General features: G+C 40.8%; 1 protein-coding gene across 1 annotated transcript in view; it reads left to right on the plus strand.

The window, feature by feature from the left end:
* Nucleotides 1–20,415, plus strand: part of rpa1 (replication protein A1) — a 43,977-nt gene extending 23,562 nt beyond the window's left edge. The window contains exons 13-17 of the mRNA XM_034097952.1: nucleotides 10,752–10,878; nucleotides 14,873–15,049; nucleotides 15,674–15,781; nucleotides 16,069–16,155; nucleotides 19,747–20,415. Of these exons, the coding sequence (XP_033953843.1) occupies nucleotides 10,752–10,878; nucleotides 14,873–15,049; nucleotides 15,674–15,781; nucleotides 16,069–16,155; nucleotides 19,747–19,851 (604 nt within the window). The 3' untranslated portion in view covers nucleotides 19,852–20,415. The remainder of the gene's footprint in view (nucleotides 1–10,751; nucleotides 10,879–14,872; nucleotides 15,050–15,673; nucleotides 15,782–16,068; nucleotides 16,156–19,746) is intronic.
* Nucleotides 20,416–26,940: the final 6,525 nt, after the last annotated feature.

A 26,940-nucleotide genomic window follows, 5' to 3' on the forward strand; every position in this document is an offset into this window, starting at 1 on the left:
CGCTTGTAATTATGCCGAAGCTTCAAAGTTGTATTTATCATCTGAATTTGCCGAAACAAGTTTAATATTCTGAAAGCCAATACTTTGTTTATTTGAAAACAGATGAAAACAAACTGTCTTTTATATAAAATTGAAGTATTATACAACTAAAACTACATTTTGCTTTAATCCCATGTAATTGTAGAATGAACACAGTCTTCCTTTGGAGATGTATAAGTCAGGTGTCTTGAGTAGTCAGCATTACCTAAAATCATTGGACACATTTGTAAATATTATTTTCCACTTGTTACCATTGTGAGTCTATTTCTATGCAGCTCTGCGTGATTTTGTGGCTACAATTCAGGCTAATGCACTACCAGAGGTGGAATAAGTACTCAGATGTTGTACTTGAGTAAAAGTAGAAGTACTCAGATATTGTACTTGAGTAAAAGTAGAAGTACTCGGATCGTATACTTGAGTAAAAGTAGAAGTACTCAGATCTTGTACTTGTGTAAAAGTAGAAGTACTCAGATCTTGTACTTGAGTAAAAGTAGAAGTACTCAGATCTTGTTCTTGAGTAAAGTAGAAGTACTCAGATCTTGTACTTGAGTAAAAGTAGAAGTACTCAGATCTTGTACTTGAGTAAAAGTAGAAGTACCAGAGTGTAGGAATACTTTGCTACAGTAAAAGTCCTGCATTCAAAATGTTCCTCAAGTGAAAATAGAAAAGTGTTCTCATCTAAATATAGTGAAAGTAGCGACACTAAAAGTAGTCGTTGTGCAGATTGGTCCATTTCAGAATAATATATATATGTTTTATAATGATTGATCATGAAAGTGTTCTCAAAGCTGGTGAAGGTGCAGCTAGTCTGAATGACTTTGTATACTGCAGGGTAGCTTGTGGATTTACTCCAGGTGGAACTAAAGTCTGATTTAACACTTGATTAGATTTCACATCATTCATCCACATCTGTGAAGTAACTAAAGGTGTTAAATACATGTAGTGCAGTAGAAGTACACCATGTACCTCTGAACTGTAGTAGAGTAGAAGTACACAATGTACCTCTGAACTGTTGTGCAGTAGAAGTACACCATGTACCTCTGAACTGGAGAGGAGTAGAAGTACACCATGTACCTCTGAACTGTAGAGAAGTAGAAGTACACCATGTACCTCTGACTTATGTTCACTGCCAACCTAAAAGTACCTCAACAATTAATCAATAATGTATTGAAAAGTTATTTGGCTGATTGTTTTATATCGGCTCAGCCAGGTTATATGGGAGGCCCAGTCTACGTACAGATCACTAATTTTGAAATATTAAACTTAGTTTTATTTTCTTTAATTTTTCATCCTCGTGTAGAATGCTATCACGAAACACACATGTGGTTGTTTATAGCATAAAGAACATCTGATTTAATGTGAGGTAGGGAAATAATCATTTGAGTATGTGTATATAAATATGTAATTTACAACAGCTGTAAGATGCTTGAAAAGCTGGAAAATGCACCTTGAAAATGCTTGAAAAGTGCTTGAATTTGACTTTGGAAAAGGTGTAAGAACCCCGATAACTAGTTTAGGTAGTTTGAGAGGTAATTAAAAGTGTGTGTTTTGTTCCGCTCACCACTGCATGTGATCATGCAGAGCTGCTTGTCCACTTGTCAGCAGCAGCTGATCTCTCTCTCCCGTCAGATTAGACTTCACTCGCGTTTATGTCCATATGGATCAGATCCAGCTAGTTCTAGCTAATGATATGACTACCTGCTTATTAATAGACACCTAAACAATAAGTGTCGCTATGCAACCTGGTGAGGCCACAAAGTATAGCGCAGCATTATGCATTTGTTTACATGCCCACCGGAACCCCGAGGCATTACCAACAGATCAACGCACAATCAACCCATACAGGACATCTCTTTCTCCACATTAAGTGTTAGACATTATAATTGACTATTCTTGTCTGTCACATACTCTTCTTGTCTGTCACATAAGTGGCGCAACTGAAGCGGTATTGCGCTAAAGGGAAATTATTTTGACCGGACATTTTGACCGAAGAGATTTAGATTTGCCGGCTAACGGGAACTCTGACGTTACCATTTGTGTGCTTCGCGGATGCGCTCGGCTCCTCTCGACTGCTGCTCGGGTCTGCTCGGTCAGCTTCCGGATGAGGAGGCATTCGTTCGACCAATTTACATTAATAACATTACAAACATTTTTAACAGGGGCCATAGTAGTGTAAATAATGTTTGATTTGGCAGTTATAACTGAATGTAATGTTTTCTACTTTTTTACATCTGGGAAGGCATTTGCCTTCATCAACAACTTAAGTATTTCTTATAGCTATGCAGGGCATGCAAGCGAGCAAACACAAACAAGAACAAACAAACAAGTGAAATGAAGAATAAAATTGAACAATATAATATTGTGGTGGTTCATCTTCTAATTCAGTCTAGAGAATGCACCAGACAACATCTAAGACCTGCACAAATCTAAATGTTCTAGGGGGAGGCCCCCCAAACACTTCATGCGTCATTTCGTCCGCGCATTTTTCAGGGCAATCTCTATTAGGCTCAGGGCCATCTGTAAATTATATAATAATAATGTCATGCACTGTAAGATCATTATATGCAGCGTGTCTGGGAGCTGCGTCTCAGCCGGTTTCATGCTGTGAAGAGGATGGAGAATAGACTCTTCAGTCATTTGCCTTAAGTTAAAGCTGTATTACTGAGATGATATCTTAGATGCAGCCTTAAAATCACCAGATCATCTAGTGATGATAAATGCTTTGTTTTCACTGGAAGACTGCCATCTGTTGAATCCATAATGTGTGTTTGGATGTACTGGTGATCGGTCTAGGTCTCTGGATAGAAGCTGTCCACAAAGTGTGCCCCTTAATGATTATTCTGTAATCCAAGAGGAGAGTTATGGAAAACAAAATGAGGGAGCAAGTCAATTCAACTCAGAATGAATCTTTTGAAGATGTATTATCAACCTTTTATTAGTGGTGCCATTCAGCAATTTCCAACCTGCTTACTCATTATCTCTCTAACCATCCTGATCTTAGGTTAATCTGGGGTTTGAATGCATTGTTAGCTTTGTGCCCCTGCCCTGTTTTTGTACAAATCTGACTTTACATTCACACTTTCATCCATCCAACTGTGAATATGCAGTTTTCCATTAGGGGGCAACAGAACATGTAGAGATGGTCATGCTGCCTTTTCCGATGCAGTGACTTTTCTGTTAACCACACTTTGTCATGTTTATTCTCAATGCTTGATGCTGTCAACCTCAGACATTCACCAGAGACTCATTTAGTCACATAAATCCAAGCTGACATTGTGTCTCTCCTAATCACATCTACATGTACAGGCTGTAGCATACAGTTATGGCAGTAATTATGTCAGCCCAGAAACAAACAAGCTTCAACACCGTTATCTGGTGAACATGATGCCTCAGTATTACATTGACTGCTTCTTTTACCCAAATATCCCTGTGTTGTATTGATTAACAACAGCTGGCAGAACTACTGTGAGTTTCTGGGGTTGAGTTATTGGCTAAATGAAAGTAGTAACTGATTTATTGTATTTTTTGAAACATGTTACATAGTCAGGAATTCTTCTCTTGATCGCTTGCTCGCATATTTTCATTCACCACTGTCAAATAAGCCTTAAAATGATGGCTCTCATCACCAGATGCTCTAGTAGGTTCACTCGTTGGCCTCACTCAATAGAAAATAAACCAGCAACCATTTTACTAACCGATCAATCGTTTCTGTTTTCCTTAACATGTAGATACATTGCTTTTTGAGCAGGGTATGTATTTAGCTCGAACTGCATTAAATCCAGTTTTACCAGAAAAATAATGTAGCATTGACTTGTTTTCTGTTTTTCCATGATTTGATATTTATTATGCAGTGCTATGTGACAGGGTGTTGATTCTACTGATGCATGCAGAACGCTCCTACGGTGTAGGTGGGAATGACTTGTAGAAACGTTACATTGTGTAATCACAGAGCAAGAATACAGTGTTCATACACAAATAATATTACAATTGCATTCTTTGTCATATGTCCATTATGAGGAGAAAGAAACACTTTCTGGTGTCAGTGAAATGAAAATAAAAACATATCCACATCTGCATTGAATTAAACTACTTCTGTGGATTTATTTGTGTTACACACACAGTGTTTCCCACAGATCTGAAATATACTTGGGGGGTCGGTAAGGTGACAAGGTGAGGTGACGTGCAACAACAACATTAACCGACTGTTGATGTCGGTTAATGTTGGTCGCTTAACCCAGTGGTTCCCAACCTGGGGGGCGCGCTATTAAAGGCATAAAAAGACAGAAATGTATAATTTTTTCTTTAATAGAAATGTTTCTTCTGCCCGTAAAGTGTCCAAACCAGGCTTTTCTGGATAAGCGCATTTTTAAAACAGTCATTATCCATGCCGGTTTCAGTTGGATTCTTTGTCAGTTGCTCCGATCAGATCGGACTTTTGAATCCACATAAACACAACGGCAAAATCCGGCTTACTTTGAGCATGTGTTTTAAACAGTTTAATCCCTTTGTGAATTGTTTCCACTTGCGCCGTCCTTTAATTTCTTCATACAGCGGGAATCAAAATGAATTAATCCTGAGTCCAATAACCATCAAAGTCACTCCAATAGTGCTCCTTAATTACGCTTTCATCCTCCTTTAACAAAATACATCACATTCATCCAGTTTGTGACAGTAGTTGTAGCATTTTGAGATTTTGAAACTTTAATTACCGCTGTTGGGGGGGGGGGGGTTACTATTTAAATAAAATTGTAAATGTATTTAGGAACCTGTCCATGTGATTTTAAGTGGGGGTGGACCTCAACTCCTCTAGGGGGGTCCGGGGGCATGCTCCCCCGGTAAGATTTGTTTTAAAATGTTGGCGTTAAATGCATCAATCTGGTGCATTTTGAGGGGGAAATAAAGAGACTAGATCTATGGAAAAAGAACACCCATATGAAACATAACTGTATACATTTCAATAATCATAAAATAATGTCCATAACCAATAACATACCATATCCAAAATGAAAACACACCAGTGTGCGAAAAAGTACACGTCCCACCGTCCGGGACGTGTTATTTACAATATCGGACAAGTAGATCTTTCAATTGACTTGTCCGGCGGACAAGTGACGTTTTTCGCCCCGATTTATTGATACATTCAGTTTACAAAAGGCAGAACTCATTCGCAAATTGTACGTGTCCGCCATTGTTCGTTTAGAAATGTTAGTTTCGGTTCTGCTTGTCGATTCATAAGGAAATGCATCTCACCGCTTTCTGTACAGTTAGGCGGGGGCGGGGCGGGAAGTGTAGCACAGTGGCAGGATTGGGAAGCAAAACTCGGTTCCAAGTAGGAACAAATAGCAATTGTCCGGTACCGGGATTAATAAGAGTTGTGAGGACAGGAGGCGAGGCCAAGCCCCGCGGACTGCAGCTCTCTCTCTATGCTCCGTATCAGCGCCTCTCTCTCTCTCTCTCTCTCTCTCTCTCGCTCTCTCTCTCTCTCTCTCTCTCGCTCTCTCTCTCTCTCTCGTCTCTCTCTCTCTCTCTCTCTCTCTGCTCTCTACTCTCTCTCTCTCTCTCTCTCTCTCTCTCTCTCTCTCTCTCAATCTCTCACTCTCTCTCTCTCTCTCTCTCTCTCTCTCTCATCTCTCTCTCTCCTCTCTCTCTCTCTCTACACACAGCGGATCCGCTGCCCGTTTAACAGCCTCATCTTTGTCAAACTTTCTTATGTTCTTTCTCTAACACGTAATGAAGGTTATTAAGCGTTTTAGCTCCTGTGTTGTTAATATTGACCGCCATTTCCTTTATGAAGTGAAGCAGCCTCCCTGTCTGTGTCCTCATGCTGTCCTCACATCCCCGGACCCCCAGACTCGGAGGAGCACAGGGATGTCAGTATTGTTTATGAAGCAGGGTATAGAAAGTACATTATTGAAATGCTATTTATACTATTTAGTTACTTTTACAAACAGTGAGCAGCTGGGCAGCTGCAGCATGTGTATTGCAGGACATGTGTAAGCGTGCAAGCGTCTTTGAGTTGTAGAAAAGCGCTAGGCCTATAGGCTATAAATATAATGTATTATTATTATTAGGTTATGTCCTATGTGTTGGACATGTGTTTTTATATAATTGTATTCAATAACCGTAAGAAATTAAACAGTATGAAGTTATTTGTAAATAGGAATACAGATTTGACTTAATGTTTTCATAAATATATTTTTCTCCCAGTTTGTCATGGGACTTATTTTTACCCTCTCAAAGAACCGGAATCAAGAACCGAAAAGCAGAACCGGAATCGTTAAAATCCAAACGATATCCAACCCTATGTGTGATGCAGTAAAATCTTACCGCTCACTTACGTTAGCGGTGTCGTAAAAACCGTGGGTAAATGTAAAATACGATGGCGAATGGTTCATTTATAGTTGTGAGTGTGTCTGGGCTCCTGAATCAGCCTCACCTGTCTCCCTCCTCTCCTCCCTTCTCCTTTGAGGCAGCAGCAAAGACTAGTTTTAGCTCTCAACAAGTTTTAAAAGTGTATCTTACCTTTTTTCACCTAGTTAAAACATTTTTTTATTCATGCATATTTGACTAATCACTACCCCCTCAAATGGAAATATGTGTTTACATAAATGGTGACCAAACCGTTTGAGAGCCACTGAGAAATCTAAACACTCAGAGTCCTTTACCTCACCTGGGGCCTCATTTATAACGCCGTGCGTAGGATTCACGTGGGAAGGTTGCTTACGTAGTAGAAATCCAAAAAATAGGTACAATTCAGAAATTCTGACATTTTCCGATTCACCAAACATTGCGTACCGGCGAGGAAAGTGCGTAGAGCACTCCCTACGCCGGTTTCCCTTTATAAATCACAATCGATTCGAAATGCGGTGCAGCTTTTGCGGGCTTCACGTAACGCCCATATTTGCCTATAAATAGTCAAAGAAATGCCCATTCATTCTGACTGACTTTATGAAGAAGATCGCAGGAAATGACGACAGAACAGCTAAAAACTACATCTCACACCGTGTCAGATTTTGGCTATGTTGGGGAGGTCGAGATAAATCATATTGTTTGGTGGATGCTGTTTGAACCAGAGTAGCAGCATGGAGGTCGGATCGTCACCAAAATAAATAAATAAGTGGTCCGAAAAAGGTTCATGACAAAAATAATACACATAGCCTTCCTCAGGCAGTGTGTTTGTGCCGGGGACAGGAGACACCCCCTTGATGAGAAACTGTAAGAAATGATCGGGGAATCCCTCCGGAGTGGAGTCATGACGACTGGATCTGAATTATGTTTTCGTATTTGGTGGTTTGTGTCCCAGCTGTCGATCAGCTGTGCGCAGCGTCTCCACTGCAGCAACTCTATATCCACCAGTTAAAGGAAATACAACTGTTGTGTTATATTAGCTGTACAATTTACCACATATGGTGTTCTTAGTTTCCATACCTCCTGTGTTTTATGAGCGACTTATCAAGTCTTAGCAAACGGCATAAAACATGATTAAACATGGTAGTATATAAAACCATGCTCGTACAACCTATAGAAATGCAAAACCGCATCATTTATGAGAAAACATTTCATAACATTAACACAACATATTCGAGGTGGTTTTAAATAACATATCCGTATTTATTTATTTCTCCAAGTTATGTTTTTGTGTGCACTGAGGAGTCTCAAACAGGCGTTTGTTTAATCATTTTAAGACTGGCTTTAATCAATGTTTGAAAATGAATTATTCATATATGATAAATGAGAGCTAACATTTTGTTTATGGTATTATTTCCACATATTTATCTCCATCCTTCCTTCTGCCAACGGTGTCGCAGTTTCTCGTCTCTCCCGTTTTTGTGCTTAGTGCGTACGTATGGGTTAGAGTTTGCGTGGAGGACAGCACGTTTTCCCGTCAAGTTAGTATTTTATAAATCGCAAACATTGCGTAGAAACTGGCGTACGCCATTTTTTTTTTTAGCGTATATCCCTTTATAAATGAGGCCCCTGAGCTGAGGTTATCCCGAGCTTGAATGACACACATACCTCATTCACACCAACGGTGTTTCAGGGCCGGTTCGGAGCTGGAGCTTAAAAAGCACCAGGTTTTCCTGTTTACACCGCAGCGGAGCAGCCTCTTTGCTCCGGAATCCGGTTCGTTTCAAGCACCAAAACATTGTCCGGCTAGAGCAAAAGCACCGCATACGTCACGCTTGCGGGATCAACTCCTGAACAACAACAAAAAGCCCACGTTTTATCCAGTTTGTACACAACGATGGAGAAACTTAACAAGCAGCAGTGGTCCACTGAAGAGACCAGCTACCTACTGGGAATCTGGTCTTCCGAAGAGGTACAGAGGAAGCTGGAGCACAATCGCGCGGTTTGGCTTTATGAAGCAGGCACGCAAACGGTTGCGTCATGACGCAAACGATGACGCAATGACGCAGCACCAGTCGGACTCTGGGCGGTGTGAAAAGAGCTGGAGCTAAACCGAAGAACCGGTTTTGAACCTGAAAAGCTCTAGCACGGAGCTTGAACCGGAGTTGCGTTGGTGTGAATGAGGTCACACAGACCAATCAAGGGCTTTGATTTATGATCTGTATGACAGTGGCCATGTAGGAAGGCCACATCATGTAAACAGCCAGTCACCCTGTGTGAGGCAGACCCACATTTGCGCACCGTTGCATTTATAATACATTTAAAAAATAAATGGGTCGCAAAATCTACTTGGGCGGCCGTTAATATACCTGGGCGGCCCGCCCAAGTAAAGTCTGTGGGAAACCCTGACACAACATGGAATACTCATGTTTGTAGGTTGTTTGCCTTTTGCAGCCCAGGCATTAGAGTTTAGGCCCGGAGCTGAGAACACTGAAACCTTCCCATCGTTCCCATATGACTCTTCCTCTGACGCCTCTCCACTCCTATCTTTCCTTGTTCATTGCCACTGACATTTGACATGTTTATGCCAAACACATGCACGTCTGCCAACCTCCTGTCATCTATCTTGGTGTTCTCGCAGATAGTTGGTCTCTCGGAAGTCCTGCTTCTCTAAGCTGAGATCTACCTGCTTTCACTTGACTGTTGCACATTTTGCTGCCAGGTCCAATTTGTCCCTTTTTGTTTCTTGCATTATGATCGCTGTCTACTCTGACATTTCTGTTTCCTTTGCTGTCTCCATGATCCAAGCTACAGTTTTAGAACTGTATACTGCCTTTTGGGCGGCTATAAAATGCTTACTTGAAAGTCTAAAGTCCTTCCTTTTTTAAAGTGTGATGCATTTTTTTTATAATTTCTCCTCTGTGGAACATCTGGGAAAGTTGTTGAGCCATGAAGGGAAATGGTATTTCCACATTGTTTGTTTGGTCAGAATATCCTTTAAAAAGGTTCCCAACCTGGTGCATTTTCAATTAAAGAAAATCAGTGCAGGTACACTAGTGAGGAATCTGGTGCTATCATAAAGAATTGCTCACATTTATCAAAAGGTGTGGGAAATTGGCTGCATGTGCGTTGCTCTGGCGACAGTCTGAAACGTTAATGGGGATATTTTCAATTAGTCATGCCTCCAGGAGCAAGGCATGCTCTTGCCATATTTACAAGCTGACCTCCCCATTGTGCAGAGCCTTGCCTTGTGGCCAGCAGATTAGTAAGCTCTATTGATCTCTGAGACTATTTTAAACTGTTGTGTTGTTCTGCCACCCCACAACTGCAGTTAGCTTGAACCCATCTTTCTTCTCCTTCTACCCTGCCTTCACTCTTCTTCTTCTTCCCTGAATTTCCGGGAATATTGGGAGAAAATGGGTTTTTGATATCACTGGAGCAGCACTGACCCTTGCCAGCTCATCCAGCCCTCTGCTGTTGATTCATTTCTCAGCCTCCTTTGCTCTCTGCTGAGCCCTCCTTGCTTTGACAAACACAAACGGATGCTCTGCCTGAAACATGTTTTCAAGCTAACTGTTAGTTGAACAGTATTTTGTCCCTCTTAGGTTTGGATACATGGAAATGAGTAAAGCTGCAGTCTAGGGCATGCCTCGACATACCAGCATTTTGAAGTGGAAAACCAGCTTTCTATAATTAGTGTTTTTGGGGGTTAATGTGGTGATGCACTGCAAAATTCAATGACTATAGTAACCCCAACCCTAGTGTAGGGCTGGGCGATACAGATTGTATCGGATATCAAAATACTTTTTTTTAAATACCTCCATTAATATTGTATGGTTGACTATTGGTGCTTTCATAAAAGTATTTCCTCAATGAGATGATAAAGACCTATCTGTAATGTTGACAACAACTATAATGCCGCCGTTACAACCAAGAATATAGAACACAAATACCATTTTACGATATGACGACATCATAAATCGTACGTGTCATATCTGTAATCTAGTGTCATATTGTAAATATAAATTGATATTTTGCTCAACCTTAATCCAGAGCTGAAACCATAACTTCATGTATTATTTATTCAAAGTGAAATTAATCTGCAACTGTTAATATAGTTTAAAATGTTTCAAACGAAAAGGCATAACATTCTGCTTCTCCATGATATTATAGTACCAACGTCTTGGTTTTGGTCAGTCAGATAATTGAAACACAAATATGCTTGCTTGGTGAAATTGTGATGTGATTGTTCCCCAAATAATGTATAAAGAATGCAATCAGTAGTTGGAGTTCTACAACTTAACTTGGTTGACTGTGACTGCAGACAAATCTGCAGTGACCTGTATCTGTTGTCTTTCACATAGGTATGACAAGGAGGGTCATGCCATGGACGGTCAGTCCCTGACAGAGGTGAAAGGCAGCGGGGGAGGAAACACCAACTGGAAGACTCTGTCTGACGTTAAGACAGAGCACCTGGGCCATGGAGACAAGGTATACACATGCTCTGCTTTGCCTTGATGCTCTCAAACATTCAAGATATGGTAACCCTAGATATATTGTTATTCAGGGATGATTCTTTGAAGATATTCAAGGACAAACTGAAAGGCTGGTGTTGAATCCCAAACAACTAATATGAAAGTGCTCACAGTCAAGCTGCATTTGTTAGTAAAAACCCAGGGTACACATTGCTTGTCTATATAGTACTGCTAGGGTGCAACCTTCACACGTCACTCATAGCTCTGCCGTGCAAAGGTCCTTTGAGCTGAGAGTCAGTGGGATGAATCTTTGTAATAATCATTCACTCGTAAAATGACTCCACCACCAGGTATGTGTGCTTAAAAATCGCATCCCCATCTACTCCTCATTAATCCCCCTGTATTGTGGGTTTCTTCTCCCAGTCTCGGTCTGTTTTCATGGTACAAGTCACATTTATCTCTGGTATTGATTACTGAGATTACATAGGCTCAGTTCTTTGAGCTCTGTAATGGAATAACTGCCCTCGGATAAGTAAAGTAATACGTGTTCTTTCATTTCCCCCGTTTATTCATTTCCACCGTTGAGCGAAATGGTGCTCACAGAAGTGTATAAATTGTAATGTGACCTGTGCTGAGATCTTAATTTGTGTAATTGAACATGCTTTTCTCTTTAGTAATCATCAACGTCTGAGGAACATATCCCATTAAGACGATAAGCAGTTATGATTGGGCACCAAAAGACACAAATTGAAAAATGTTCCTACATTGTTTTCTTAAGAAGCTTGAAGACTTGAGGGCCAATACGTCCTTAGTAAAATAAATGAATGTATGGATTAAACTGGAGCAGCAGTTATCCTTAAGTCTTAATTTACTGAAATTCTGTTATATGGTCCTGACCAGAGTTGGGTGTAACGCGTTACAAAGTATACAGATAGCAGGAGACAGAGGACAGCCATGGTCAGATATGAAAACATTCAGGAGCTATCTGGATCAGTCTTATGCGACAATGGAAACTGAACTAAAGAGAACATTTGAAACTTTAGCAGTCTGCGTGATCTGCCTGTAGGGAGGGGCTGGCCGGCCCTGCGAGTAAAGTAACGAGTAAAGTAACGAATTACTTTATATAGAGAGTAACGAAGTAGTGTAATATATAACTTTTTTTTTTTTTTTTTAAAGTAATATGTAATCTATTACTTTTTTTTAGTAACGACCCCATCTCTGGTCCTGACCCCAGGATTCCCCATCACAGATAGTAATTGGCTCATTGATCGTCAGTATGCCTCTTTTAGTAGAGCTACTTCAGCTATTCTATCATCTATAGACCTACAATACAGCTAAAGGTGCCCTATATAATTTTCTCTCTTCAATTCCATACTCTAAATCCTGAGTGTAACCATTAGCCCCCTGTCAGGTGAGGTGCTTCTCGTAGCATTAGCTTCCTGTTGAGGAGGAAAGGTTTGACCCTGGGCTATAGCTCCTCCTCAGCATGGCGTGTGATAAGACCCAGTACTGACAAAGGAGCCGAGCCAGGGCTGTCCTCAGCCCCTCTGAGACATCCCATACACAGGCGCATGGGGGTCAGGCCTCTCAAGACCCCCCTAGCCAAAGTCTGTTGCAATTAATTGTGCCTGTCACAAACCCTTTGTGTCACAGTCTCAAGTTTTGAAATGGCTCCCGTGCCCCCTCTGACAGTTAGTGGTCACCCTCCTCTTGTTGGCTTGACATCGCATTTGTAAAGGACTGAAAACACGTTCTCCTGTCATCTTCAGCCCCGGTTAGTCACACACTAATTGAGGAGGTGTTTACTTGATTAATTGCACCTCTTTCGGAAATAAGCTGAGCTTTATATCTGGGTTGTTTTTGGTCAGTCAAATCGGTGAATTAAGAAATGGTCAGTACTTTGAGAAAATAAAAGATTTTCTGTGTATGTTAGGGATATGTTCTATTTTTGTATGCACTGTTTTCATGTTTTATTTAATTTGCAAATGGTAGAAAAGTTACTAAAAGTTTTTTTAATAGCTTAATTTACTACTCAGCCAGGATTTCTGAACAAGCCGATACACTGTGAAAAAGCTGTACCAGGTCCCAAACATGTTTAATGGAGCTTTCTGATTTTTAAAACACACCAGTTTTTGCCTTTTCACTCCTTTTGTAGAAACTGTAATTAATACAGAGGAATGTAACCGTAAGCGTTTTTTCACAGTTATCATAATTGCAATTATACATTAGCATAAACGGTTGTTTGATGTACTTGGATGTTATGGCACCAAGCTGGCAGGCCTTTTCCTCTGCTCCCTGACCCTGAACAGACAACTTTAGCCTTCATCAAAGCGAGCGGGGGACTGCTCTCCTCTCTGTCACAGCCAATGCAGACGTTAGTAAGTCTCTGTCCAAAACAATTAGCTGTTAGGGTGCAACTACTATCTGTCAGGTGCATAAGGCCCGCCCATCCTGAGAAAGTCTTCCAGAGGAGAGGTGATGCGACTCATCTGTTGACATGTTGAAACATTTTCCCCTTTCAACACAGCACAGATATATAGAGCTGCTTATTGTTTTAATCTATTTATATCCAACGTGAGAATGGTGTCTCCTGGTTGGGTGTTTTCCATGCAGACTCGTAATGTTTCCTGAAAGCAGTTTTTTTCCGCCTGCTTTCAAAAGTGTGCCTGTTCCCCACAAACACAGCAGCTACACAAATAGTTTGCATTTGTTTCTGAGCCATTTGGATTCTGGTAGAGTGCCTCTGTTACACTTATGTTGCTTTCAGACTGTATCATTGAGTACATCATTATTTGTGTATATATATATATATATATATATATATATATATATATATATTAGGGGTGCAACAACTAATCGACTTAATCGATTAAAATCGATTACCAAATTAGTTGCCAACTAATTCAGTCGTCGATTCGTTGGTGACGTCATCACGTGCGTTTTACGCGCCGTTAAGCTACAACGTTATTGGTACTGGAGACATTTAAAAAATATGTCATGTATTATTGATACAAAAACATTATATCGGAGTCTTCGTGTGGCCAGCTCGTTTATAATATGTAAAAAGACAAACAAATGCGTCTATGATGTATTTTCGATCAGACGAGATCTCTCCCTGGTCTGTGTGCGAGGGGGCGGGGCAGTTTACACGTTTACACACACGCGGCTGCTACATGCAGCAACACACTGCGGAGATGGCGGAGAGAACTCGCTCCGAGGTGTGGTTAAACTTTACCCATCTCGATGCTCGTTGCCAAAAGTGCAATAAGAGTTTAGCATGTAAGGGCGGTAACACAAGCAATTTGTCTAAACATTTAGCAAAAGTGCTCCACATCCAGACGGAGAAATGCACCGGGTTTGACTGTCTTTCTAGTAGCTCTGTAGCCCCGTCCACGAGTAACGTTTTCACGTCAGGTGTTATGTATGCTAGCAGCAACACGCAGAGTTAACTACATTATACAAACATGGGTTAATGATTTGAGGTAACTGAATTAGTTAGTTTGTTAAAGTTTCAGCTATTATGTTTACAATTCTGTTATCACATTATTTATTATTTGCTAAAACACTTGTTTCTTTTGATGTGAAATATTATTTATTTAATTTAAATGAAAAGCAATGTTCATTTTGTAAACAATTTGTTTAGTTAATTTAATAATATGTATTTTTTAATCAAGTATTCATCTTTATTGTCTTCATTATTAGTTTCCACATGCCTAAAACAACCTCAAACTAAATCTAAAAGTTGATGGCTAAATAAGAGCGTTTGAGAAATTGTGCAAGGCACAATCGAATAGTCGATTAATCGTTTCATTAATCGACTATCAAATTAGTCGTTTGTTGCAGCCCGAAGTGTGTGCGTGTGTGTGTGTTAATTCATGCTGTTTTAGCAGTCAACTTATTTACCATTCAAAACAAAAAGGTTGTGTGAGAGAGAAATGGAGTAAGAGCATATTCCAGTGACATCATTTGGCACTAAACTTGAATTTCTGTTTGTTTATATTCCCTTTCAGGCGGACTACTACACATGCATTGCTACCATTGTGTACCTGCGTAAGGAGAACTGCCTCTACCAGGCCTGTCCTAGCCAAGAATGCAACAAAAAAGTGGTGGACCAGCACAACGGCATGTTCCGCTGCGAGAAGTGCGACAAAGAGTTCCCCAACTTCAAGTACCGCCTCATCCTTTCTGTAAGTCACTCAGCACCGTCTTCCCTAAAACCTTTGCAGCTGTGGCACACATGCGCTCACAAAAGCATAAATGCTCTGTGCATTTGTATAAAAAGCAAAAAATAATTGTTTCTGTGACTAGCGTAATGAGAACCAATTTCAGATTGTACACTTGTGTTTAAATCAGAGCAATGTTGGGTTAATTGCTGCAGCGTTTCATACTGTGCTGTTACCGAAAATGCAGGGAGCTTTTTCTTCCCAGCTTGATCACAAACTACTTGGAAGGAACAAATACAACATTATATGCAAAAACACTTAGTCAGCCCCCTAAGCAATTGCAGCCAGGCATCTAAAATAAGCGTATTTTATTCTGGTACCACTCAAAAGTCGGCATATTGGTCCTCTTCACAAGCTGTAGCATAAGCTGTGATTTCTCTCCCACAGTATGTAGAACAAGAGCACAGTGAAAACTTGTGATTATGTTGCCGGGCTTAATTAGAGCATCCTTAAGATGTGTTAAGTCAACATACAATATTCAATCATTAAGCAAAATGTAAACAATAGTTCATTCATCTAATTCTGTTTATGCATATAACTTCTGTTCCTACTTACTCTCACTCTTTTGTTTTTTATATAATCCCACAGGCCAACATTGCAGATTACGCGGACAACCAATGGGTGACGTGCTTCCAGGAGAGTGCAGAGTCCATCCTGGGCCAGAACGCAGCTTACCTGGGGCAGCTCAAGGACTCGGTGAGACTCTAGATCTCACCTCTAATACTGGCCTCAGAAAATGGCAAAGGCACAAGCTAACCCTCGGGCTTTATTACTGCCAAGCATGCACACACACTCCTGCAATGGCACATTGGTGTTAAAGACACCCTCTGTGCTTTTCTTCTTACTGAGAAACTCACAGGAGATGTTTTTCACTGTTCAGTTATCAGAAACGTACTTTGCACTTTAAACGGTGTCGAAGCTAATGATTGATCAAATGTGTACTTTCTTGAAATTAAGCTAATCAAAATGTTCTCAATTTTCAGAACGAAGCCGCCTTTGACGAAATCTTCCAACAAGCCAACTTCAACACTTTTGTCTTCCGCAGCAGAGTGAAGCTAGAAACATATAACGTAAGTAAAGCCGGAATTGTAATAAAACGGATACAATTGCATCATAGCATGCTTTGTAGTTGAATCGTATTGCTTATACAAAATAGAAAATATGGTCGGTTATAAGACTGGTGGGGACAAAGAATATGTCATTGTCACTGTTTCCTGTTGGCAACACAGAAAAAGGCTTGTTTTGAGGAATGCACATAAAAGAATTGATTGGCCTGGGACTCTGAGCAGGAAGTCTGGAGCCTGGCCAGAGGCGGCATCCGCCATCAACCCACAGAAGAGCCCACTGTGCCGGTCACATTCAGCTCAGCATCCTAACTACCGATGGCACTGCTACAAGCATGTACTGGCTGCTGCCTCCAGACACCTTCAGCAGAGACACCTGCAACCCCTCTCTCACTTTATTTTCTCCTCCTCAATGCTACAAGCCAGCCATTGTGCCGTGCTCTCACAATGCTTGATGTTGGACATAGCGAGTTAATGACACCCTTCCACCCTGCTGCATCACAGGGAGAGAATCGGACCTGCTGCCCTTTGCTGCATCAAACAAGCTCTGTAACAAGGTTTCTCTAAAGCCGTGGAAGATTTTTTTTATGCTTTTGGCCTTTCTTGGATAGTCTGCGCAGTTGTGCTTAGTCAATGTATGTGTGAGACGTAGTGTTGTCACGATACCAACATTTTGGTTTCGATACCGATACCAAGTCAAGAATTGCGATTCCGATTCTTTTTCGATTTTTCTTAAAAAAAGGGAAACAGTTTTAAATGTAATTATTGTGCTTTATTTAACACCAGAACTATAACCACATTGGTAAGTTAGCTAAAAAGATAGCCATATTAGACAGTTATCATTGCCATTAATTGCCTCGTCAAACTACGAAAACGTTCATTTGTCACAAAATAAATTACGCTGGTTTGACTTCGATTTGAGGGCATGGGCTTGAGCATGATGTAATCATGTTATCTATCACATTCGCTAACCTGTCTGTCTTTAAATTCTTTAAACAGCTCTGGATGCCGGTCAGCGAGGTGCTTAGCCAAGTCTGATGTGTTGGCTCCCTTGGTTTGCAGGGATCTAAAACATGTCTCACAGACAGGCCTCGTGGTGTCCGTAGGCTTGCCCTCACTGTCAGAGATATAGCTCAAATACTTCCAAATTTCACTTCTGGCGTCTTTTTTGTTAACAAGCCGAGGCGCAGCGGCAGTTGCACTCCCACTTGCAGCCATGCTTCTCGTTTTCTCACATGCTCTGGCAGCTAGCGAGTGCACGAAAGAGAGGAGGGACTTAGAGCGTGCTTGAGAGGGGCGGGACTGCAGGCACGTCTGCAGTGCAGGGAGTGGAAGCAGAGCGCTGAACACACACGGCTCTTATTAAAACAGCGCTTTCTCACCGGAGTACTTTCCCCCGTCATTCTTAAAGTACCGATACTAATGAAACGGAGGAATCGTAACGTTTTTAACGGCAGGGTATCGCGGTACACCGTGCAACACTAGTGAGATGTGTACCAAGTTAAGCTTATACTCTAACAATGCTTAGGGGTTGCAACTAGGTTTTGGAATGTGTATTGCTGAGAAGTAAAGTTTGGAGTTTGGTTAAGACGCTCTCAAGGAAAAGCAATCACAAACAGGCATCTTTTGAACAGACACTTCACTGATTTTTGTTGACCCTAGTATCAACATCAAATGAAAGCATTGTATTGCTCAATTACTTTGAGCCAGACATCACACTGAAGAAAACGTCTGAATTGGGTCCCACTGAGAACTAAAAGCTGTGCCACTTCATTTCACTGTGTTGCTATTACATCTCAACACTTTTAATCACAGTGTGTTTAACAAAACAAGTGGGGTGTGGTTCATGTGGGTGTGGCGCACAATGTCATGTTCACACTTATCAATATCGGAGGTAGAATGTTGATGTTTAGAATATTTACTATTTTAATAGTGTACGTTTTAACACTCAGATTTCAGTGGATGGATGACTTTATTACTATAACTGTGTTGTTGCTGTGAAAAACCAATCGTTTAAATATAACCACTCAGCATTTAATTCTTTGACAGTCTTCTTTCTTTAAGCTGACATCAGGAATGGCTGCTCTCAGCTCTCAGCTGCTGTGCAGTTCTTAAGGTCTACTTGTCCCTGTAGGCAGTGTCTAGACGTTATAACTGTTTGAAGTACCTCAAAAGGATGACGAGGATTAGAAAGCTGATATTCAACATCCTAGGCGCTTCACTGCAGCACTTCTGACCACTGACAACATATTTTGGCTTTTCTTTACTTTGTAATCTGTTGATTTGATTATTAAAACAGATAATACAATTAGACATCATTACAAATACAAATATTATCCTAATTGTATGAATGAACTGCAACAAAAGCAATCCCTATTATACAGGAAATACATTTACAGTTTGGCAACAATATTGGTTTGCGAAAAGGTTGTAATGATAATGTTTTCTAAAGATGATATTGTTAATATTTTAATAACATTGTTGGTAATTGATAAGGTTTTTAATATATAAACCATCCAAAATGTTGTTACACAGTTGTATTGTGAATCATCTGCTTTTTAGTAGCAAAAACCGTTTAGCAACCAGGTCTTGGAGAGCTGGCACGGTGCAGAGCCTTCCAACTCCACTGGGAGCCAACAGCAACACAGCCCCCCCCCCCCCCCCAGCCAGCATGGTTTCCGATTGGCTCCCAGCAGAGCAGCAAGGAGAAGCTGCTCATGGCCTAAACATGGGACGTAGTAGTTAATACCGATAGAAATGTTCAGATTTTTTACATCACAGCCAAAAACATAACGGTGAATGGCATGAATCTGAAGTCATCCGTTATTTTGTTTATCATGCGTACATAGCTCTCTTGCATCATGCAAAACAAGCAAAGATTTATAACAGGCTATTCTAAAGGAATGCGGGCACCAGTCCAAAGGAAGTTGATTTACATTTCACCCACTTGAGCTGCAGAGGATTAATGGAGAAGAAATTAGTTAAACGCAGAGAATAATGGCTCTGATGGAAGTGACCTTCCCCTGTCTAGACAGCTGTGGAGGTGTTTATGGCTTTAATGCTGCTTCTTTTCTTGTAAAACATTCATTTAAATGCCAACCAACTTTCAGATACCAGTCCAAATCAGTCTCATCAAAACACTTTATCAAGGGGAAATAGAAGATGCCTATATCGTTTGTTTATAATACATGTGTGGCTGGATTGTGGTTAGAGATCAACCAAGGGGCAATGTCTTTGTCTAAAAAGGCTTTTAACCTTCATTCTGTCAAATGCCCTCGTCTTGGCTACCTTAGGGTGCCACAGTGTGTTTTAGATAATTGTAACAATTTGATCATCTAAAAATGTGTTTTTTTCACTGTTGGTTGTATGTTGCTCCACCCTCATCCAAATATTGTCTCTACTGGTTATCACCAAATATACATTTAGTTGAAAATGAACTCCATTAACATCAATTGCAAACAGGCATCTACGTGATTGTGTGTACCGTTTTGAACTACTTGAGCTTTGATTTAAACCAAGTGGGATGCACCAAAAGCAGCATTTGCAGGCCTATAATGTGTTCCATATGAATGAGTTTTGTACTTTTGTGTCTGACAGGATGAGTCCAGGATCAAGGCCACAGTGATGGAAGTGAAACCCGTTGACCATTTGGATTACAGCAAGAGGTTGATCATGAACATAAGGAAACTGGCTGCTCAGTAGGAACATTGATACCAAGTATTCTGAGTCTGCTCCAGTTTCCTTGTTTCTGTGGAGTCAACAAAAGGCTCTACATGTATAACAAAACTTAGTTTACAAGCTTTTGTCTTTAGTTTTTTCGTTTTCTTCCCCTCAGAGTACTTACCTTGACTGTTTACCTTTCTTCGTGAAATAATGGTTTGTGTCCCGATTCAACTTATTTGGTCAATTTAACGAGGATTATTTCTGCTCCTTTTGTTAAATGGGGAAGCAGAGCAGAGTGACATACACCACATCATCACCGTCTGTCTTAGGTCAGCCAGTTGTTCCTGTACTGTGGCCATGTGTGGGTGGTGGCTGCTTCAAGAGGAAGACTAATACAGAAGTAGCACTCTTTTCACTTTGGTGCACTGAAAACAGCTGGACCTGCACATCCCTGATAAGACGGCTTACTCTCCAACTCTTTTTGTTGTGTACTGCGGTACTGCGCTCTATTTAAGCTGAAAGATATTGTCACATGCATGTAACTTGGTGTGTGTTCAGTTTATTGGGATAATTGTGGGAATAAATATTTTTGTGTTCAAATTATTGTCTGTTTTTCAATGATACTTCGCACTCGGTCAGCAGCCTTTTTGTAACAATTGAAGTCAACAGTAATGTGTATATCTGTGGAGTGTGCACATGTTTCCCTTGCAGCACCCTGTCCTTACCTGTGCTTAATGAAAGCAAACAAACACAGAGACTACATTTTAGAGGTGCACTATGTGTAGTAGATTTATTCCAGCGCTAGCACACAATACAATCTTCCTCAGGTTTGGCTCGGACATGCAACATATTCCCTTGTAAACCCAACTTTATGTTGTATTAAAGCAGAACATCAGTGAAGCTACACCTTCCCATTTTCCTTGAGATAACATCTCGTTTCTATTCGGCGCTGCATCTGTTGCCTGTGGTGTGCTGAGATGGATTCAACCTGTCTTTAAAGGGTAAGGAAAGGTACGTTTTACTTATTTTATTTTCCCCAGACACTTGCTTTCTGTGATCGCCTCCCTATCGTACTACTGGCACTTAATGGTATTTTTAAACTATCGATGTGCTTTTGCCACATTTTCAGAGCCGTTGCAGCCAAGGCTCACAGTCAGTTACTGTGTTAGTGTCAAAGGATATCTCCACATATTTCTGCCTCAAACCTCCAGTCAATTGAGTTTATTTTTATTTGAACTGTATTGTCATACCATATCTTAAATATTTTGATTTAAGTGTATTTGAAGTGTACTAGGTATTATGTTCGTAACCTGAATTTAAATCAGGCTTTGTAATTATTTGAGTGACCGAGATCATGTAGGGGAGAGTGGGGTAAGTTGAGCCATTTTTTAGTTATGCTGTCCTCTAAGCAAGGAGAAATGACACATAGTAAAAATGAAAACACACACCTATAATTCAGGATGTCTCCGATCAATGGCAATGATAATAATTCATATTTGATCAAGGGCAGTGAAAATATTACTTAAAAAAAAAAAGTATTGTGGCTGAACTTGCCCCGGGTTAGGGGTAAGTTGATCCAGGTCAGGGGGTAAGTTGAACCACTGTTCAAACCTTAAAGGTAACTATAAACAATAAATAACAAACCAAATACAAGCTTAGTTTCTCAAATATTTTTAATATAAATTTCGATTGAATTGATTAATTTTTTTTTGACATGTTAAAAGGAAAAGTAATCATTAAAATGGTGATGCCATACCAATACCAATCAAACGCAGGATACATTCAACTTTAAATGTAGTCTACAATGAGCTCTTATTATCAACTTTGCCTACTTTCATTCATTTCTCCATTGAAAAACTGGCTCAACTTACCCCAAGGCCCATGGTTCACTTTACCCCATAGCCACCATTTTAGAAAAAATAGCCTAGCATTAAAATTCAGAGTCATCTTTAGCTTAATGATTCACATGGTTTAATACGCTGCCAACACATCAACATATATAGTACAGCGGATAAGCTCTCATATTATAACAATTGTGCATTTTATGAGAAAAGCATGACATTTCTAGCATAGTTAGTGCATAGGCTACCATAAGGTTTATTTTCAGATGTGGAGGGAAGTCGGATTTGACCGTGAGAGGTCAAATCCAAGATGGCCGCCAGTCTCTTGGGTCAAATGTTCAAACTTTTGGAACCAAACATTGTAGAAAAACATTTAAGGTGTCATATCCAACTAAATTAGGGATCCCCAATCATTTGGTGATACTTTTGAGATCGCCAGAATTCAAGAAAATGCATTTAGGTGAAGATAAAGGTAGGAATTGACCAAAAATAAGCTGTCAATCAGTTGAAAATTGCAAATTATTTTGTGTGTGTGAGATCATCAGCTAGATACATGACATCAAAGTAACAGTGAAATCTAAGATGGCCGCCAGTCCTCTGTGTTTAATGTCCACGTTTTTTTAAATGTTGGAACCAAACGATTTTTAATGTGTAATTTCCACCTAAATTGGGGATGCCCATTCATCTGATACTTTTGAGATCGCCAGAATTAAGGACAATTAATTTAGATCAAGGACAAGGTCAAATTACATTAAAAACTTTTGGATTCGACCTATGCAATATAGTGAAATGTGCTTCAATTTTGAAACTATAGGAATAATAATACAAAAATAATAGACCCATGGTGCTGGTCTATTTCAATGATGATAATAATACAGATCTAAATCTAACAGTCTCCAGAACAGAAACATAGTGCAGTGCACTTCAGTGCAGCTTTGGCACACTTGCATCGTCCAGTGCACCCTTTCGGGCAGCGACAGTGGATCAATTCATGGCACGATTTTCATGCTTCAGGTAGAGTGGTCCAAAGTGGCTGCCACCCAGTTGTTTCCTCTGTCCAGCCCCAGTCAGACGGCTCTGGCATCTCTGGATCCAGGACCAATGCCTGGTTCCAACAGTTGGCCTGGTAGCAAGTGCGCTTGATGTGCTGCTTCAGTGCTGCCTGGGTTGGAGGAATGTTCTCTAGAGATCTAGGCTGAAGTCGAATAGTCCATTTAGCTTAGGAACCTTTCTAAAGGAGTTGAAATGACCCGGAAGTCCCCTCAGTGGCAGCCATGATAAGTGCCGTTCGAATTCTCTAGAATGATGAGAATGATAGGAAAGGAGGTTTCAAACTTCCTTTATAACATCCTTTAGCTTAGGAACCACTGGACCTCCCTAACCGACAGGAAGAAGCGAAAATGCTGCCCCACAATGCCTTGCAGCCGCAGCATTTGCCGTCCACTCAACAGTCGGCCGTTCACGGAAACAACCGATTATGACCGAGAAAATGATATCATGAAAGTTACGGTGCTTATTAAGCTTTTTAAAACATAGGTGGTAAGTTGCCAAAGTGCTTTGTTTTGAACGTTCATCAGTATTATAATCAAAAAGAGAAATATGAACGTTAGTTTTCACTGAAATTATCAAATAAAGTCAACATTTCACAGTCTTTACTGAGCTGTGTGGGGTTTGTTCAACTTTTAAAAGATGTTTGAATGGTGATATACACAGTGATAGATGTTAAGGACTAACGTTTATAATAAATACATCTGTATTGATTTTAAGATCTTTAGTTTATACAATCGTACGTATTGGGATCATTTGTATTAATGTGGACCGGAGGGAGAGGGTGACGAGCATAAGTTTCACTTTCCTTTTTTATTTCAATTCCAACTTTGGTCATGAAGAATATGTTTCTCTGTTGTTCATAAAGCATAAAGCAGCAGCATCAGAGCACGGTGCAGAGTCTCTAGATGAGTTCACACTAGTCCCTCGTTCTTATTAAACATCCATGTTGTAGTCCGCTTGTATAGAAAACTGGTTTCCATAGTTTCCCCACAGCAGCAGACGCATACAATGACGTCCGCTGGCGCATCATAAACACGTCGGATAGTGAAAGTGCATTCGGATTCTCTAAAGTACCGCAGTCTCTTCTCCTAAGTCCTTTTGAATTCTCCTATCCACTATCCCTTAACCCCGTGACGTTTCACTCAGAGGTCAAGGAATAGACGATAGGGTTAGAACTTAGGAGCTGATTTTTAAACTATCCGACTGCAGCCCTAGACTTCTGTGTGAAGAGCTGTTTCCTGGCATCATTCACCTCCATGCTCTCACTGGTTCGGTCGTACATCAGCACCACAAATCGCTCCAGCAGTAACATTGATCCTTCACTGACCTCACTTGGCATGCTGGGAGTTCATTGAAAGCACCAGTCACCTCTAGGAAAGACTTCCACGTTTCCCAGGCAGTCTTCTTCCCTCTGCCAGCGATGGCAGAGACGGTGTCACACCCGGTGAAAGGGTGAAGGACTGGGAGAGTCAGACACTTTGTTGGATTCATTGTGGCAACAATTTCATGAACAGCTATGTAGTGAAAGCTTGATCCAACACCAAAGGCAACCCACAGCTCATCAGGAGCTATTTTGCTGAATGAAGCCACAGCCAGTACCACCACATCGGTATCAACTGTACGTATGGTCACCTTCTTTACACCCATTTTGCACAGCATCTGCCACATGCAGAAGTAGACGAGTGTCGGCCTCCTCTTGAGAACTCGGGGCAAGGCAGGCTACGTAAGACTCAGCAGGAGAGCAAAGGACTCCACTTCCATCTGTTGCATACAGTTCCTTGCCCTCTGCGAGAGGAAGATGAACAACTCTGCGAGACAGGAAAGCAAACCAGTCGGTTTTGTTCTCATCGCATCGAAGAAAGTCCTTCCAGTTCTTTGGCATCACAGTAGAAGGAGCCACCCTTTTCCTGATGCCCTTTCCCCTCTTTTGTCTGGTTGAGGCTTTCAGGCTGGCAGGTAGGTATACATCCCAGACAAGGTCAATGCGGCTGCTTTTCTCAAGTTGAGCAGAGATGTATGGTGCAAACACTCTGTCTCCATACTCTTGAAATGTTCTTGATGTTCCAGGATTTAACATTTGAACCACAGCTGCACCATCGAAAATTGTTGCATCAGCCATAGGTACACTACTGTTTTCAAGCAGATGTGATTCTAGGCAGCGAAGTATATCTGCTTTAACCCCACTCCGAATTTTGCCTCCAGTTGACAGAGCTGGTGGGGATCCCTGGTTTTCATGGGAGAAGAAATTGTTGATGTTTCCATCTCGTGTTTGACAGGAGATACAGCCTCGAAAAGAGACCACAGTCACTCTTCAGTGCTGCAAGCTGTGCCTTTTGTTTCGACTTCATCTTGACCGGTGGCCTACTGAACAGTGGCAACTTGTTCTTTTGAAGTGTTTGTGTGACAGGTGTTGTACACTGTTCTAGCCTCTCTTTCACAAACGTGGTGTACTGCTCCTCACCAATCAATCAATCAATCAATCAATCAATCAATCAATGTTTATTTATATAGCCCAATATCACACATGTTACATTTGTCTCAGTGGTCTTCACAGTGTGTACAGAATATCAGTATGACAATACGACACCCTCTGTCCTTAGACCCTCACATCGTACAAGGAAAAACTTCCGAAGAAAACCCAGTTTAAAGGGAAAAATGGGAGAAACCTCAGGGAGAGCAACAGAGGAGGGATCCCTCTCCCAGGACGGACAGACGTGCAATAGATGCCGTGTGTAAATTGAAAAGATAATACATTTGCAACATAGGTAGTCCAAATGTTTGGAAATGCATGTGTGTATAATAGGAAGATGAATCCACGAGGATATCCATCCAGGACCGATGATCCAGGACCACAGCCACGACTCGCGATCCAGGACACAGGACCGCAGGATCATCCATGACTCCGGATCCCGGCGTATATAGACACCAAAAAGAAAGAAATGTGGGGAAGCTGGGTTAATCGGAACATGAGAGTACACAGGTACAGACAGAGAGAAGGAAGAAGTAAGATGTCCCCCGACAAACTAAGCCTATATCAGCAAAACTAGGGGCTGAATCTAATCAGCCCTAACTATAAGCTTTATCAAAAAAGAAGGTCTTAAGCGCACTCGTAAAAACGGATAGGGTGTCTGCCTCCCGAACACAAACTGGAAGCTGATTCCACAAATGTGGAGCTTGATAAGAAAAGGCTCTGGCTCCCATTGTACTTTTAGAGATTCTAGGAACAACCAACAACCCTGCATTCTTGGAACGCAATGCCCTAGTAGGACAGTAGGGTATAATGTGTTCTTTAAGGTAAGATGGCGCCTTCCCATTAAGGGCTTTGTAGGCGAGAAGAAGAATTTTAAATTATATCCTGTTTTCTATAGGGAGCCAGTGTAAGGCAGCCAGAACAGGAGTAATGTGGTCCCTTTTCCTAACTCTGGTTAGTACACGAGCCGCAGCATTTTGAATCAGCTGAAGCGACTTGACTGACTTCTTGGTACTCCCTGATAATAAAGAGTTACAATAATCCAGTCTAGAAGTAACAAATGCATGGACTAGTTTCTCTGCATCATTTTGAGCCAAGATATGCCTGATTTTTGCAATGTTACGTAGATGGAAGTAGGCGGGTCCTTGAAATTGATTTTATGTGGGCGTTAAAGGATAAATCCTGATCAAATATAACACCAAGATTCCTTACAGTCTCACTGGAGGCCAAATTAATGCCATCCATAGTTAGTATATCTTTAGATAATTTGTTTCGTAGATTCTTTGGGCCAAGTACAATAACTTCAGTTTTGGTCGTGTTTAACATCAAAAAGTTTAAGGTCATCCACGTTTTTAAGTCCTTAAGGCAGTCTTGCATTTTATTTAGATGATTAATATATAGTTGAGTATCATCCGCATAACAATGAAAGTTTACAGAATGATTCCTTATAATATTGCCTAACGGAAGCATATATAATGTGAACAAAATAGGTCCGAGCACTGAGCCCTGTGGCACTCCATGGCTAACTTTGGTTTGCGTGGAAGATTCATCGTTAACACGTACAAACTGAGAGCGTTCAGATAGGACCTAAACCAGCCTAAAGCAGTTCCCTGTATGCCAACTAAGTGCTCTAGTATTTGCAATAGGATATCATGGTCGATAGTATCAAATGCAGCACTGAGATCGAGCAAAACAAGAATAGAGAGAAGTCCCTTGTCTGAGGCTATTAGAATGTCATTTGTGACTTTAACCAGAGCTGTCTCTGTG

This window comes from Pseudochaenichthys georgianus, chromosome 13, assembly GCF_902827115.2.
Source record: "Pseudochaenichthys georgianus chromosome 13, fPseGeo1.2, whole genome shotgun sequence".
NCBI lineage: Eukaryota > Metazoa > Chordata > Actinopteri > Perciformes > Channichthyidae > Pseudochaenichthys > Pseudochaenichthys georgianus.